General features: G+C 36.5%; 1 protein-coding gene and 1 pseudogene across 1 annotated transcript; both read right to left on the reverse strand.

Annotated features, from left to right (window-relative positions):
* Positions 1-840: 840 nt before the first annotated feature.
* Positions 841-5,299, reverse strand: LOC142166974 (uncharacterized; annotated as a pseudogene).
* A 1,707-nt stretch (positions 5,300-7,006) lies between these two features.
* On the reverse strand, positions 7,007-9,907 carry LOC107776895 (pentatricopeptide repeat-containing protein At4g20090). Its single transcript, XM_016596846.2, has 2 exons — positions 7,895-9,907; positions 7,007-7,283 (listed from the first exon to the last, which is right to left on the reverse strand). Exon 1 carries the CDS (start codon positions 9,710-9,712, stop codon positions 8,492-8,494), a length of 1,221 nt encoding a protein of 406 aa, XP_016452332.1. The 5' UTR covers positions 9,713-9,907; the 3' UTR covers positions 7,007-7,283; positions 7,895-8,491.
* Between the last annotated feature and the right edge of the window lie 7,638 nt (positions 9,908-17,545).

Here is a 17,545-nt window from a genome sequence, read left to right on the forward strand (position 1 = left end):
ATTAAGAAACATTATTTTTTATGCAGTTATCAACCTCTGCTTAACAACTTAACTTGTAATTGGACCATTAATTTGAATTTCGATATTTTTTTTCCCATATTATGAGTCAAAGATTGAATAAGTAAAATATTAACTTGTAATTGGACCATTGATTTGAATTTCGATATTTTTTCTCATATTATGATTCAAAGATTGAATAAGTAAAATATTAACTTGTAATTGGACCATTGATTTGAATTTTGATTTTTTCCTCATATTATGAGTCAAAGATTGAATAAGTAAAATATTAACTTGTAATTGGACCACTGATTTGAATTTCGATATTTTTCTCCATATTATGAGTCAAAGATTAAATAAGTAAAATACTAACATGTAATTGGACCATTGATTTGAATTTCGATATTTTTTCCCATATTATGAGTCAAAGATTGAATAAGTAAAATATTAATTCATGTAGTTTAGCCTTAATATTAATCTTAAATTCCCAAACGAATTGTAGGCTAAATTTTATTTTATTTTTTTAAAGAAAAAGAAACCTTGATTATGTCTAATATCTTTTTGTAATCAAACATCATCATTTGCTTATATTTCTTTTTATTTATCTTAATGTCTAATATCCTTTAGCAGATACTTTTCAGCACCAGCAAGAGAGTGGGAAAGCAACAAGATATACTTAAAATGAGATTTTTACACAATATAACCGCCAACAAAAATAACAGACAAATGTATAGTATACATATTTTATATTTTTTTTTTTCTGTTTGACTATCGGCTGTATATATTTGGCCAATGGACAAATGTGTTAAAAGCCTTGCATACTAGCAGTCGCATTTCACTTTTGGAATGGCTTAACTTCAGCTGTGGTTCCAGAGTCTAAAAGCCTTGCATAACAGATCATCCCACAAATGAGGTTTGGGGAGGGTTGTGTGCACGCAGACCTTATCCCTACCCCGAGGGAGTAGAGAGGTTGTTTCCGATAGACTCTCGGCTCAAGAAGACGAAAAGAGACAATATATCAGTACCATCAAAAATCGCCTTGCATACCAGATCATTACTTACAAAATTACATACACTGCTATGATGAACTTAAGTCCTAGCGCATAATTGAAAGCTTAACACAACCATAATATATAGGTAATGAAGCAGCAATCGAGAGTCGATCGCTGATTCCACCTAGCAGCAACTACTGACAAAGTAGAGCCTAATCTTTGTAAGTGTTGAAAGAGCCTCTTCCATACTAATTCTTGCATCAGGTATCATCACAGTGCAACTCAAAGCTAATTCCATGATAGATAGCAGACACTGCATCTTTGCATCGCTTTGTTCATCCCCTGGATGTACCAAATTAGCATCCACCACCTTATGAATTGCACCTGGAAAAGAATCGCTAACCCAACTTCTTATGCTCAATTCTCCGATAAATATATCATCACTTGGTCTCATTCTTGTAAACGTCTCCATCATCAGGATGCCAAAACTATAAACATCGCAGCTCGTGGATACTATACCATTTTGTCCATACTCTACAATCATGCATGGTAAAAAATGATCAAGGAATATGCTAAGCACTATTTAGGTTATTTTAAAGATGCAAGTAAAAAGTTCTGATACCTGGAGCAATATATCCTAGGGTTGCAATTGTACGTGTTTGAACAAAATCCTCCCCTGCATCCAACAATTTTGCAATGCCAAAATCACTGACATGGCCAACCATTTCTTGATCTAGCAAGACATTGCTTGGTTTTAAGTCGCAATGCACCACAGGTGTTGAATAGCCATTGTGGAGATAGTCCATCGCAGATGCAACATCTATCATTATATCTAATCTATGCATCATGTCTAAGAAAAAGTTATGAGAATATAGCCATTTTTCAAGTGTTCCATTCGGCATGTATTCCAATACTAAGGCTTTGAATTCAAGGTTGGAGCAACTGGTGATCACTTTAGTAAGATTTTGATGGCGGAGGTTGCGCAGCATCTCACATTTTGTATCAAAACTTTTGAATGCACCCTCCAATTGCACATCGAATACCTTTGCTGCGAAAAACGTACCATCCTTAAGTATCCTTTTGTAGACCTTGCTGAAACTCCCATTACCAAGCAAGTTGCTTTCACTGAATCCTTCTGTTGCTTGTTCAAGTTCATAATAAGAAATTCTTTCATGCTCTTTAACGAGCGACACATCAGCTTGATCTATATTCTTTTTTATCTTTCTCAATATTAACACCGCATATCCAACGACCAATGCAAAGAGTGATCCTATCCCTAACAAAGTATATAAACCTATAAGCACTCTTTTTCTTCTTGACTTCTTTGTATATTTTGGAGGACATGGTTTTACGTTAAATCGGGAGTCACCACAGAGTGCATCATTGGACAGGAAGGATTGGCTCGTGATATTTGCAAAAGGTCCACCGGTGGGAATTTCACCACTAAGTTTATTAAATGAGATGTTCAGGTATTTAATACACACAAGAGCTTCTAATGACTTTGGAATCTCACCACTAAGATTGTTAAAGGACAAATCCAAGAATTCCAAGGCAAGCATTTTCCCTAATGAATCTGGAATAGGCCCATCTAATTTATTATGTTCTAAAAAAAGATAGGTCAATCTATCTAGACCTCCTATAGAGCTAGGGATATTACCAGAGACATTATTTTTTGACAGTTTAATGAGTGTGGCAGCCTTTAAATTTCCAATCTCCAGAGGAATTTGCCCACTTAATAAATTGGACGAAACATTGAATTCTATGATATCTCGAAGGCTTCCCAAGCTTGCAGGTAATCTCGAATTCAGCCTGTTATAAGCCAGATTAAGTTTCCTTAAACTGGTAATGGTCCCTAAGCATGGTGGCACTGAACTGGTAATCTGATTTCCCGATAGGTCTAATTCTCCAAGATTCTGTAAATTACAGATAACATAAGGTATGGTTCCTGCTATCTTGTTTTTAAATAGGTAAATCTCTTGAAGTTTCAGCATGCGTTCGATAATTTTTGGAATATATCCACTCAACTCATTGTTAAATAGACTCATCCTTGCCATTCCAGTAACATTACCAATTTCTTCAGGAATGAAGCCCTTCAGTTTACAACTTTGTCCATCAAAAATCTGCAGAGAGTTAGAGAAATTCCCAACTGATGGAGGTAAAACACCATCAAACGGATTGTCAGAGAACCTGAGATCTCTCAGTTTCCTACAATTTGTCAAAGGTGTTAGGAAGCTCAATGTTGAATCCCTGAAAAAATTATTCCCCCCCAAGGACAAAACCTCAAGATATTCTAAGTTACCAAGTGATTCAGGAATTGGACCTGTGAATCTGTTGAGCGTGAGATCAAGTTTTCTGAGTCTTGACGAATTTGAGATAGTAGCAGAGATAAAACCACTCAGATTATTACCACCACAAAGAAGTTCTTCTAGGCTGGGCATTTTACGGCCTAAATCTGAAGGTAGAGTACCTGAAAGCCTATTTACTCCAAGTCCAAGGATACTCAGTGCTGATATGTTCAAAATACTTGCCGGGACAGAACTAGTAAACTCGTTTACAGTTAAATCCAGATACTGTAGATTCTTAAGATTACCTAGCTCCGCCGGTATCTCTCCTGTCATGTGGGGGAAATACTATATTAGTACCAATTTGGCGGAAGATAATTCAGATTCTTGTAAGGAAATATCTTTCTACCTTACTAGTAAGATTGCTAGTAAGGTAATCTTCTATAAAATCAATATAAAGAAAGTGAAAGTGGAATAGAATGCGTCTTGTCTTTTCACCTAAGTAACTCATATAAGTACTATAATCCCTATAATGGTTATTAATAATACAAGAATAGAAATAGTAGGTTTTTTCTTCCTTACAAAGTTTCTTCTTGTGAAAGCAGACTTTACACATAAGCTACATAAACACTTTAATAGGAACAATTGGACCTAAAATAGTAGTACTAGTAAATCATTCATGAAGTCAATTTATGGTTCTAAATTTTATGATGTTCATTGAATTAGTTAACGGATGCAGAAACTAAGGATTTTCCTAGACCTGTGAAACTGTTGTACGAGAGATCAAGTGTTCTGAGTCTTGAAGAATTTGAGATTGAAGCAGAGATAGAACCACTCAGATTATTCGATCCGCAAGAAAATTCTTCTAAGCTGGGAATTCCACGGCCAAAATCGGATGGTAGACGACCTGAAAGCCTGTTTACAGAAAGATCTAAGATCTGCAGTGCTGACATGTTGAAAATGTTTGTAGGGATAGAACCCGTAAACTCATTCTTGGATAATCCCAGCAACCGTAGTTTCTTAAGATTACCTAGCTCCACTGGTATCTCTCCTGTCAAGTGGGGGAAATACTATATGAATACCAATTCGGCAGGAAGAATATTTTAATTAGATTTCTCGTAAAAAGTAGTACTATTACACTACCTTGCAAGTGCTGATATCCAAGATATAATTCTGTAAGAGCTTTTAAGTTGGCTAACTCTCTTGGTACAGTTCCAGTGAACTTATTGCCAGACAATGACAAGATTCGAAGCTTTCTGCACTTTCCTAGGTTTGGTGGAATAACACCGTCTAGGTTGTTAACTGGGATGTGAAGAACTTCCAAGTTTGGAAGATTTTCACATATAGTTGTTGGAAGATTACCAGCAAGATTGTTTCTGAAAAGAGTAATGATTCGCATTGTTGTAATGTTAAAGATTGATGGTGGTATAGAGCCAGTAAGTTTTAGGTGGAATTTTCCCATAAAATTGGTGTCTCGAAAGGCGCAAGATGCGAAGGTTTGGTAACAGACCTAAGAATGATGGAATGACACCAGTAAAGTTATTGCTTTCGACAATAATCAATTTCAACCTCTGCAAATGAGACAACTCTTCTGGCAACTCTCCGTGGAAATTGTTGTTACTGATGTCAAGGGAAACAAGAAATGAGAGGTTTCCAACGTGTGGAGGAACGGTACCATAAAGTTGCATGCTAGAAATGTCTAAAGCTGTGATTCTATTGTGGCGCGAGCTACAAGTGATGCCAATCCAGCTGCAAACCGAGCTGGAGAACGACCAGTTGCTTGCTATGATATCATTAGGATCAGAAGAAGAAATGTGAGATTTTAAGGCAAGAAGTGCATCTTTATCAGTGCTAATATTGGGAACAATAGCCAGTGAAGTATGGTAATGAAGCAGAATGAAAACAGCAAGACCAAAGAGAAGATTGCAACTTCTGCCCATAGCTAATAAACAAGAATTGATGAGGCAAAGCAATGATCATATTCATTTGATACTAGTAATATATACTGTCGTTATTCTATGGTTTTTTGGTTAAGATTGTCAATTTGAAGTTGTATTGGACTATTGGGGAATGCCGGCCAATTTGGTTTGAGCATACAATCAACAAGTCTCTGTTGACTTTGTGGTATCAAATTCATTGGATGCAAATATACTGTCATTAGTCTTTGGAGTGTTTTTTGTCAATTATTTGGACTACAAGTTTTATTAGTCAAACTCGACGAACAGGATTTCTTTTTCTCTTTTTTATCTTATTGGTTTTGTGTGAGGATTGGGTGCAGGAGAGTGAAAACCGATGTATGATTGAGGGAGACCAGCATTTTATTATAAAAGACATTCTAAAAATAGGTGCTGACTTGGCTATCTACGTGGCAATTTAATTGAGGGTCTGATGCCACAGTAAAAACGTGTGGGCTGAGGGCAATTTTGCACAATTTATTAACGGTAAGGGTGGATTTAAACTAAAAATATAACGAAGGATAAATATAAATTATATACTACAGTACATGGGTGAATCCGGACTTTTTCCCTTTTTTCTTTCGCTAGTTTCTAATCCTCGCCCCAACTCTTCTTTTTTGTTTCTTGATTCTTGAGACACATGGTTTTTATTTTCTTTTTATCTTATTGGTTTAGAGAGTTTATGTTGCAGTCTTAACGTATCCTCTTAAATTTTTCAATTTACATTCTTTTTTATGATTTGCTTCCCAAAGTATTTATCTTATTTATTTGAACTATATGATAACTTCAAGTATGTATAACGCTTAAAAGAGAACGGTGACGTGTCGCATGTTCTTGATTAAGCGCAAGTTAAAAGAGAATGGAATGGAACAACGCGTCATATACTACAAGAACTATATATTAACTCCAGGATGTAAGTTAGGTGTCATACTTTCTTGATTTTCTTACTATAATAATAAGATCAAACATAAGTAGAATAATATTTACAACAGGACTCGGAATTAAGGCGATACTTCATATATCTATGGGTGGACGTTCGGGAAGTTCGGATTGGATATGAAAATTTTAGTTTGAGTTTTTGATTTTCGGATTGAAAAAATAACAATCCAAATAAGCTCGGACTGGATCAGATTTTTTAAGTTCGATTTCGGATTAATCGGTTTGGATATTTTGAATTTTCGGTTTTGAGCTTATAAATTGAGATGTTTCTTCTTTTTATAAAAATGAATATCCAAATGAAGTACTCATGTTAAATTGTCTGAAAAGTTCCTCATGCTTACCGTAATTATCCAAATAAAGTATTCAAGTAATGAAATTATTATCAAGGAAATACAATAGAGACATATGACCGATAAGAAGTAGCAATAGTAAAATCATGTCCAAATAGAAAGTATTCTGACGATAACTATTAATACTGAATATATGAGATAATATCTAATAGGTAGGGTATTGAACTTATCACAACTAAATATAAAGTATAAAAATTTCGGATTTTCGGATATCCAAAAATTCGAAGTACCAAATCCAATATCCAATCCAAAATTCAAAATTTTTAAAAATTAAATCCGAAATTCAATCCGTAATCCGAAAATCCAAACCAAAAATTCAAAGCTTCGGATGTTGGTTTGGATTTCGGATTTGCCCAAACTATGCCCATCCCAACCCAAATGGCATGATCCTTCGGAGTATGTATAGGGTGGATCCATCTAATTGTTTCTTCTAGCATGATTTCTTAATTTTGGAAAGAAAAAATAAATAGGAATCATAAATTAATAGAAAGTAATAAAAATTAAAAATAATTCTTATGGAAAAATAGTTCAAAAATTATAGTCAGACAATTTAGTGTTTCAACTTCCAAACAGTATTACTATTGTTCATTGTGAGATCGATGTAATTAATATATACTCAAATGAATATAGGTGTCTCTTTTCCAAGAGTTTAAGTTTTTAGATGAAGCGGATCAAAGCAGCTGGAGATGATGATCAGTTCAAATCTCACCATCAATTCGCAGTGTCGGGACCAGAATTTTCACCAAGGGATGCCAAAATATAATCAACCTGTGTTCACAAAGATGAATCGATCAAGAGAAGCAGCCACAATAGTGAAGGAGAAAAGACCAGACTTGTTATATTCTGAACATGTAGTGCTCAGTGTGATCAAAAGTAAAAAGAATCTTGGAATCACCAAATCTTATGTGAAAAGAGAGATATCAAACATCCCACCAACTCTTGTGGACAAAACCCTAACTTCACTTGTCAAAAGACGATAAAAACTGTTGTGAACATCCAAAACAAGTCCAAGAAAAATCCATGCAGCATGTAAGAATTGAATAAATAAATTAAAGAGTCTCTTCCGATGTTCGCTCAAATTCAACATGAGGAGTAATGACCACAACGGGATGTGGTGCGATGAATGAGATCCCTCTAACCTTAACTAGATATCTCGAGTTCGAACCCTAGAAATGGAGAAACCCCTAGTAAGGAGAGATTCATCTTTTAGAATTTGTTTAGATAGTTGTTACCAATATACTATATTGTATTGTTATTTTAAATAATGAGCCTATGCGATATTGCGATGCGAATTTGAATTTTCATTGTGCTAGTTATCACGATCAAGTTAAAGAAATTATTAGCATGATGTTTCTCAGAGCGACGAGTTGGAGGAATACCTGACACTGCTTCATATTCAGTCGAAGGTTTCGCATTGCCAAGCTGAAGGAACCCTAAAGCCAGTGGAAGAGGATATATAGTTGGAAAATCCTTGAAAAGTTTCATAGCCAGGAGGCAGCTTATGGTGGTGATAGTGGTGATTATGGTGGTGGTGGTGACGACCATGGTGGTAGTGCATCATCTTGTCCTTTCACTTGGAATGAAAATTTTGAATTCAGAAGCTGTAGGAGTGATAAGAAATGGATATTGGATCTATCAATTCCAAAAACTATCTCATGAGGTAAGAGTTGCCCAAAACAAACATAAGGAGACCAAATTCCTATCTCACAGCTAATGTGGGACTTCTAATACCACCCCCACCCCCCACCCCACCCCTTTGCGGCACGCCCAGACCATGCCAACTGGAGCATGGGTCTGATACCATGTACAGAAATAGACATAAATTCTAATCCAACCCCAAAAACTAGCTCATGAGATAAGGATTGCCAAAAGCTATATAAGAAGACTAAATTCCCATCCTGCAATCAATGTGATACTTCTAACAGCATGTAATGGGACTTGTAATACCATTCAGTTAATTTTCTAAACCTCGTAGATTAGTCCGCAAGAATTTCTTCATCTGAATAGGCAGTACAACAATCGCCATCAGGAGGAAACAAGCAACCAAGAATGTGCCTCCACATACCCATCCTCGGCACAAATCCGTGTCTCACCATCTGCCTCAACACCCAGTCTAAATCGGCAAGAAGCTTCCCATTACAAAGGCCATGTATCAACAGCTTATAAGACTCAAAACTTGGATTCACCCTCTTATCAATCATAACAGCCATAAAATCTTTTGCCTCCAAATACCTCTTGGCATCAAGCAAAGCGTACAACACCTCTTGATATGTCCCTGGATTCGGATCACAACCTTTCAGCATTACTTTCTTGAACATCTCAATCCCCTCGTCAGCTCTTCCTTGCTTTCTGAGCCCCGAAATCAGCGTGTTAAACACGATAGCATCTGGTTCAACATCCTCCTTTTCCATCCTCTCTAACAATCCCAACGCCTCATTAACACGACCACGCTCGCACAAAGCATGCATTATAGTCGAAAAAGTCCTCACATTGGGTTGACATTTCTGCTTAGGAAATTCATCGAACACCTTATATGCAGCATCGAGCTCCCCGCAATGACACAACCCCTTAACGATAATATTCAAACAACAAGCATCAATCTCCACACCCAAATCAGAAGCACGAATATACACCTTATGAACAACATCAAATTGTTTAGTATTCACTAACAAATTCAGTACAAAATTGAAAGTTTTCACACTTGGCCAGCACTTATAATTAGGCATATCGAAAAGGGTCTCAATTGCTCTATTAATTCTACCAGCTAAATGCCCATAAATCTTAATAACATTATAGAAAAACTCATCAGAAAGTCTACACTTTCTTTCAAATTTGATTTTCTCCATAAGTGTCTCAATTGCATCAAAATTCTTAGCAATTGCTAGGTTTTTGACAACTACATTATAAATGGCTTCATTGGGTTTGTAATCTTTACGTTTTGAGATTTGATTAAGTACTGTCAAAGCTGAATTTGGGTTTTTGAGATTTTGGAAAATTTTGATGACCTCATTTGGGCTTAACCAATCTTTGTAGTTAACAAGGTTGATTTCATCAGAATTTTGTATTTGAGATGATGAAAATGGACGTGAAGGAGAAAAACAGAGTGGAGATTGAAAGATTAATCTGTGGATAATGGGTCTGTAAGAGACAAAACGAACTAAAAACATTGTTTTATATGGGTTTATGAGATTTTGCATGTTTGGTTTTTCTAGAGAAGAATTATAAGGGGGCACGCAGGATACTTAAACAATTGGAGCGCTGCTTATAATTGCAATACCAAAGTAAGAAATCTTAAGCTTTGATGGTAAATACATATCAACATCGGATGCAGGAGATTGCAATAATCTTTAATGTTAAAATTTAAAATGACAATACATATCACTTAACAATAGAGATTGCAATAGTCTTTAATGCTGGAGCACCCCCTAGAATACAAAATGTTGTCCACATATTTAATAGGGGTTTAGAAATAAGAGTTGTGAAATTTCGGATATGAATACAATTTTGAGCTGTTTTTGAATTTATGGGAAAGCTTTGAAGTGAAAATTTTTAAAAATAGTTTTTTTGGAGTTTTTCAAATTCCAAAAAAATACGAAATTCAATTTCAAGTGAAATTTGAAATTTGAAATTTTCATGGCCAATCATGATTTCGAAAAAAAGTGAAAAATATTTTAGGAAAAAAGAATCTTTTCTTATGGCCAAACGGGCCCTTAAATTCTAAATTTAGCTCAGTGTTTGGGTTGATTTTTTATAATGAGATAACATGTTGCAGCCGTGTTATGGTTCTTGTACATATCTTACTTTGGTGTTTAATACAAAAAATTTAGTTACCAAAAAAAAATTGTAAAAGTGTGTAAAAAAGACAAAATGTCATGCATTTGCTAAATTGGTATAAACGTCATGTGCAAGTAATTTTTTACCGAATTTCAATATATATTGATAAAGAAATCTTATCTTCTTTTTTGCAGTTATCAACCTATGCTCGGAGGTTATTGAGGTTAGTCAAGGCGCGAGAAAGGAAGGCGCGTGAGTTGGACCAAGTGAAGTGCATCAAGAACGAAGAAGGTAGAGTTTGGTTGGATGAAGGGCTCATCTGTCGGAGATGGCAGACCTACTTCCATAGTCTCTTGAACGAGGAGGGGACAAGAGCATTGTACTAGGTGATTTGGAACTCTCCGGGAGTTGTTGTGACTTAGGGTATTGTAGGCGGATTAGAGTTATGAAGTTGAGGGGGCTATGTGTAAGATGAGCAGGGGCAAAGCGACCGGGCCAGATGAAATCCCTGTGGAATTTTGGAAGAGGGTGGGCAAGACAGGCTTGGAGTGGCTCACTAGGTTATTTAATGTCATTTTTAGAACGAATAAGATGCCCGAAGAGTGGAGGTGGAGCACGATGGTTCCTGTATACAAGAACAAGGGTGATATCCAAAATTGCAATAATTATCGGGGTATCAAGCTGCGTAGCTATACTATGAAAGTCTATGAGAGAGTGATAGAGCTAAGGGTGAGAAGGAGTGTGACTATTTCCGAGAATCAATTTGGGTTTGTGCCGGGGCGTTCGACTACAGAAGACATCCACCTTGTTAGGAGATTGATGGAACAGTATAGGGAGAGAAAGAAGGACTTGCAAATGGCGTTCATCGACTTAGAAAAGGCATACGATAAAGTTCCGAGAAAGGTTTTGTGCAGATGTTTGGAGGTTAGAAGTGTACCTGTTGCCTACGTTAGATTGATTAAGGACATGGACCATTTTTCGGTTATGATGGAGTTGCATCAGGGGTCGGCACTCAACCCGTTCTTGGAGGCAATGGGAGGTGCCGTGGTGCATGCTATTTGCAGATGATATTGTATTGATTGACGAGACGCGAGACGGTGTGAACGCGCAATTAGAGATATGGAGGCAGACCCTGGAATCTAAAGGTTTCAAGTTGAATATGACCAAAACAGAATACTTGGAGTGTAAGTTCAGTGGTGGGACTCTAAGAGGGGAAGGAGATGTGAGGCTGGACTCGCAGGTCATCCTTAGGAGAGGGAGTTTTAAGTACCTCGGGTCTATTATTCAGGGGGATGGGGAGATTGATGAAGATGTCGCACATCGTATTGGGGAGGGATGGATGAAATGGAGACTCGCTTCCGGTGTTTTGTATGACAAGAAGGTGCCACCGATACTTAAGGGTAAGTTCTACAGAGTGGTGGTCAGGCCAACGATATTGTATGGGGCTGATTGTTGGCCGGTCAACATTGCTCATGTCCAGAAGATGAAGGTAGCAGATATGGGTATGTTGAGATGGATGTGCAGTCACACCAGGTTAGATAGGATCAGAAATGAGGTTATTCGCGATAAGGTGGATGTGACCTCTATTGAGGACAAGATGCGGGAAGCGCGGCTTAGGTGGTTTGGTCATGTGAGGAGGAGGAGTACAGACTCCCCGGTAAGCAGGTGTGAGAGGTTGACATTGGAGGGTTTACGGAGAGGTAGAGATAGGCCAAATAAGAGGTGGGGAGAGGTTATTAGGCAAGACATGGCACAACTTCAACTGACCGAGGACATGACCCTTGATAGCAAGGTATGGAGGTCGAGGATTAGGGTAGTAGAGTAGGTAGTGTAGAGTGTTCATAATAATAGTATTGGCACACTGTCTCGCTTTCTGTTGGTAGTAGGTTTTTATGACTAACCGTTGTTTTCTTTCATTATTGATCACCTTACTGTCTTGTTATTTTATTCTGCTTTTATATAGCTTTTTGGTACTGTCCCTTCTTGCCTATATTTTCATTAATGTGATACTTATACTATCCTGAGCCGAGGGTCTATTGGAAACAACCTCTCTATCCTCACAAGGTACGGGTAAGGTCTGCGTATTAAGGGTGGGCATAAAATCCGAAAAATCAAATTCCGAATCGGACCGAATTAATTCGGTATTTCGGTATCGGTTTATTCGGTATTTCGGTCCTACTTCGGTATAAGATTTTCGATTTTTCGGTATTTTGGTACGGGCCTCGGTATTGAAGTTTGGATATTTCGGTATACCGAAATACCGAATTATTTAAGTACACCTTCCTTCACTGCCAGCCCAAGTTATCAATTTTCAGCCCAACATTTGTAACTTGTTAGTTCTTACCCTTAGCCTGTAACCCACCGAGACTAAGCCCAACTCCCCAACCTAACATTAGAAATTATTAGAAAAGTAAAGGAACTTCTCACATCTGTTGCTGTTATGCTCATTTATCACTTTATTAGAAATTTTCTAATGATGTGATTTCTAGTATAAATTATTAGAAGTAAAGAAATTAAGAAACTACTCACATTCTACTGTTATGCTCATGTATTGATTTTTATTGATTTCTATTAGAAATTATTAGAAGAAGTGAAGGTACTGCTCACATTTTGTTGTTGTTATACTCATTATCACGTAATTAGAAATTTTTAATGAATTAGCTTAGCACTGTTTAGTTAACAAAGATATGGTACGATATCGAACCGTACCGAAATCGTACCGAACCAAACAAGAAAATACCGAATCGTACCAAATTATTTTGGTACGATATTTGGTATTCACAATTGATATACCGAAATACCGAACCGAAATTTTCAAATACCGTACCGAAATACCGAACGTTCACCCCTACTGCATATACACTACCCTCTTCAGACTCCCACGGTGTTGGATAATATTGGGTATGTTATTGTTGTAACCTATGCTTGGAATAAGTACGAGTTTAAAAGCTTTGTTTGCTAACAAGAACATATAATTGTTTTACACTGTTAAGGTTAAATTAACAAATAATAACATGTGACTCTTCATAACAAATTTGATACGTACGTAATTTGGAAAGTAGGGTAATAATATGCTATAAGAGGTGAAATTGTACTTATAGTATCAAAATTCGTTGGACATGATTCACAATTTTTGTAATTGAAATTTAACATCCGAGGTAGCTTTGCTACAATATACAGAAGAAAAATGGAAGTAAAAAAAGAAAAAAAATGGAAGAGTATTAGCTGCAATGAATATTTAGAGAGAATGAGAAATGGAATTATGACAATGTTTTCTGTCAATGCATATCAGCCTACATATACGCAAAAAGTTTTAAGTTTAATACATCTTTCTTTTCAATGACAGGTGTATATAACTTAAATTCGTACGGAAATATAGCAACAATTTGATCCTACTACATGAGTAAATTTCTTGAGTGATCATTCAGTTTTGTGTTCATGATCCAAAAGTTATTTTTTTAACTCAACATATAGCTAACAAAAAATATAAAGCGTTGAAGATTTATAACGCTGTGTCCGTTAGACCCTCGTCTCATGTATTATATATCAAAAAATGAGAATTTACAAGAAGTGTGGCTTTGCTACACCATTACATAAATATGATTTGTAACACTATTCATAAAGCATAGATTCACATGTTTCTTCCCAAAAGGAAGTGTGTTGACCATGGTCCTCCATTAACATAACTCTATCATACATTTGAGAAAAATCTCTCGTGTCTATAAATTCCATCTCTGAATCAGTCCATTCAAATTCAAAATCAAATGATGTTGAACAACTCTCCTCTTCACTAGCAATATCACACAATTGGAAATCCTTCGATTCGTGACAATCGGGTTCTACATGCTTTAACGAATTAAAATCACTGATCAGGACAGGAGAAATCTCTGCTTCCAAAGACTCGATCACACTTCTGATCTGTTCTTCATTGCTTTCTTCAATCTCTGATTCTTCGAGAAATGACATGAGAATATCAATATCGACTTTTGAGAATTCAACATCACTGAATTCGTCATAACTAGTGTCTGAGGTTGACATGTTGTGTAAAGGAGAAATGGAAGTAGAAAAGAATGGTAGAAACTTAGAAGCAATTGGAATTTAGAGATGGAAATGTATGTGAATGACAATGTGTTATCGATTGACATAGTTATATAGTCCAATAAATAGTCATATCATTATAATAAAAGGCAACAACTTGATCCTACCACATGTGCAGATCGGTTGATGATCCAACAAATCATGTGCAATCTTAGATTCTAAAATTGATACATGACATGTTTTCATAATATTGATTTACTAGTCAATATTTGGACGTGTGATGCTGAGTTGTCCGTGGAGTACTGAATAAACAAAGTTATATAATATGTTCATCTTAGGGAACATAACAAGTGAAGAAGATTCATCTACACAACATATTGTCTGTCTTAATCCTCTGGTTTAATAATTTTGTTTCGTTTTGATAACAACATACCAACTAAAAAGGCAGTCCGGTGCATTAAACTACTACTATGCACGAATTCGGGGAAGAGCCGGATTACAAGGGTCTATTATACGCAGTCTTACCCTGCATTTCTGCAAAAGGTTATTTCCACGGCCCGAACCCGTGACCTTCTGGTCACATAGCAGCAACTTCACCGATTACGCCAAGGCTCCCCTTCCACAAAAAGACCAACTGCTTGGTGATTTAATTGGAAGGATCATCAGAAATCAAACTTCAAGCTGATTTAACACCCTTTTTTTATTTCTATACTTTCCTTGTAACCATGGCATCAGACAAGCAACATGTGCAAGATCTATGATAATAATGATCAGGGCCATTACAGAAGAAGGAAGCTTCGAAGAAATGAATCTTAATAGTACAAAAACAAATCAATTTTGTGTAAGGTTCAAACCAAGTAGACAGCAGAGAGAGTGTAAAAAAAGCAGCCCAGTGCACAAGGTATCCTGCGTTCACGCAAGCTCGGAGGAAGGGTCGCACCCTAAGGGATGTGATGTAAACAACCTACCCTAATGCAAGCATTAATGGCTGCAACAACAGAGATACAATATCTGTAAGTTTTGGAAGTAGCCACTACTGCCTGCATTAGGGCATCATACCCCTTGGGGTGAAGCCCTTCCTCCGATCCTGCATGCATGAACGCGGGATATCTTGTGCATCGAACTGCCTTTTTACATTAATTAATAACCAAATAAAAATATTAATAATTAACTTGTTACAACAGATTAAATTACAAGTTAAATTATTTTTGACACCAAAGTAATGAGCTAGATGCTTAATTAAAGGCTAGAATACTAAAGCAACGCGAAGTATGATAATAGTGGATGGAAGAAGATCTTGTTAGCTTTAGAAGTTATGTCAATAGAATTGGATGGTACTGTATATATTGGAGTAATAGTAGTGGTGAGGTGATATGAACAAATAATAAACCATGTGATGTGATCCCCTTTACTTCAACAAGTTGCTATATATATACCTAAATAGACTCCACCGTCATATAGATTCGCATTAAAAGAGAAGAAAAAAGAATGGGAAAATGTGATCATTATTTATATCCATTCAAATGGACAATTGAAGCCAAATTAACCGGCCAATAGTACTCTATCTTTCTCATTTAATGTGAAGGTATTTGACGGATTTTAAGTTTGAAAAAAAGAATAACTTTTAGAATTTGTGGTATTGAATATATTATGACATTTATGCAGGTAGAATTTTTAAAAATGAAAAAAGGTGTTATTTTTTTATGAGAAGGAACAGAAGAAGATTTATTGCTTTTCATTTGATTTGATGAAAGTTTTTTTTTTCCCATTTAAACCTAAGAAAGTAAGTTTGAGACTAGAAGATACTCCCTCCGTTCATTTTTATTTGTCCATAATGGACTTTGCATGCCCCTTAAAAATAATAGATGACGTGAATATTTTACAATAGTACCCATGATAATAGAAAAGTGAACCTTACACTTGGTACAAAGTGAAACTAAGATCCTACACTTCAGTGGCGGATGCAAGTTTAACGAAGCGGTCTCACACGATACCGCTTCGCATAAAATTTTACTAAATATAAGTATTAATACTATGAGAAAACAGATAAGTAAGAAAAAATGACATCACTTGACATAAATTGTCTTTTGGTTCCTTATGAGCTTGCTTTGGCTTTAAGAGGCTAGAGGTTCAAACCTCAACTAACACTTTATTTTTTGTAAATATTTGAGAGAGCCTTTGTAGTTAAAAATTGTAATGAAGCATTAAACTTATATATGGGTAAAATCGAGCTCATGGCACACCCCAACTTCTGATAGGGTAAACAAAGGTCGAGACATGATGACGAGGCACCGGAATCGAGGCAAGGGTCTCACCGAGTTAGAGTCTGGGAGGCATGACGTCTGCCCTCGAGAATATCGGGGTCGTAATTTGGGATCGGTCCACGTCCCAAAAGACTTCGGAGAGCATTGTCAGGCAACCAAACATGACCAACAGAGGGCTGTAATATCCGCGACCGGCCGGATATCACGACATGGATCTCGACACGTATCGATAGAGAACCAACAATCAGTTAAACAAAATATTTTTTACCTTTTACAGAATTGTGCCTAGAGTAGGATTCTCCTACTATATAAAGAGGGTCTGACTATTCATTAGACACTTTGTAACACGCATCCCAAAGCAATACATTATTACTTTCAGTGTTATTCATAGCTCTTCTTCTTGTTCATCTGTATCGGCTATTGTGAGCCCGGATCGAAGGTGAATATTTCATTAAGGCTGGAATCATCCTCCTCACATGGTTTAAATTTATTATATCTTTATTTGTTCAATCTAACTCAATTTATCGTTTTGTATCAAACTAATCCGTGTATCCTTAAAACTATTTACAAATTTAATTGTTATCCGATTTTGAGGGTAAACAGTTTGGCGCCCACCGTGCGACTAAGGATAATAGTGGCAATTTCTTTGAAAGGTCTTTAATTTCAGGTCAAAGTTCAAAATGTCGAACTCGAGTCTGTACCTCTAAATGCGGACGCTGAGTCCGGTCACCACGGCGAGAACAACAATATGGTACCCAGTGGTGAGGCGCCATATGTCGATCCCATCTGAATTTTGGTCGCGAACCCAATTGTCGCTAACTCACATGTGGCCATCAATGCGAATCTGCCTACCGATCCTGAGAACATTATCTGCAGTGGAGTCCGATAGATAACCCAAAATACACACGACATTGGAGGAGATGGGATCAACTTGCGAGTGATCTTCGAAATGCT

The sequence above is a fragment of the Nicotiana tabacum genome, chromosome 12 (assembly GCF_000715075.1).
Source record: "Nicotiana tabacum cultivar K326 chromosome 12, ASM71507v2, whole genome shotgun sequence".
In the NCBI taxonomy this organism is placed as follows: domain Eukaryota; kingdom Viridiplantae; phylum Streptophyta; class Magnoliopsida; order Solanales; family Solanaceae; genus Nicotiana; species Nicotiana tabacum.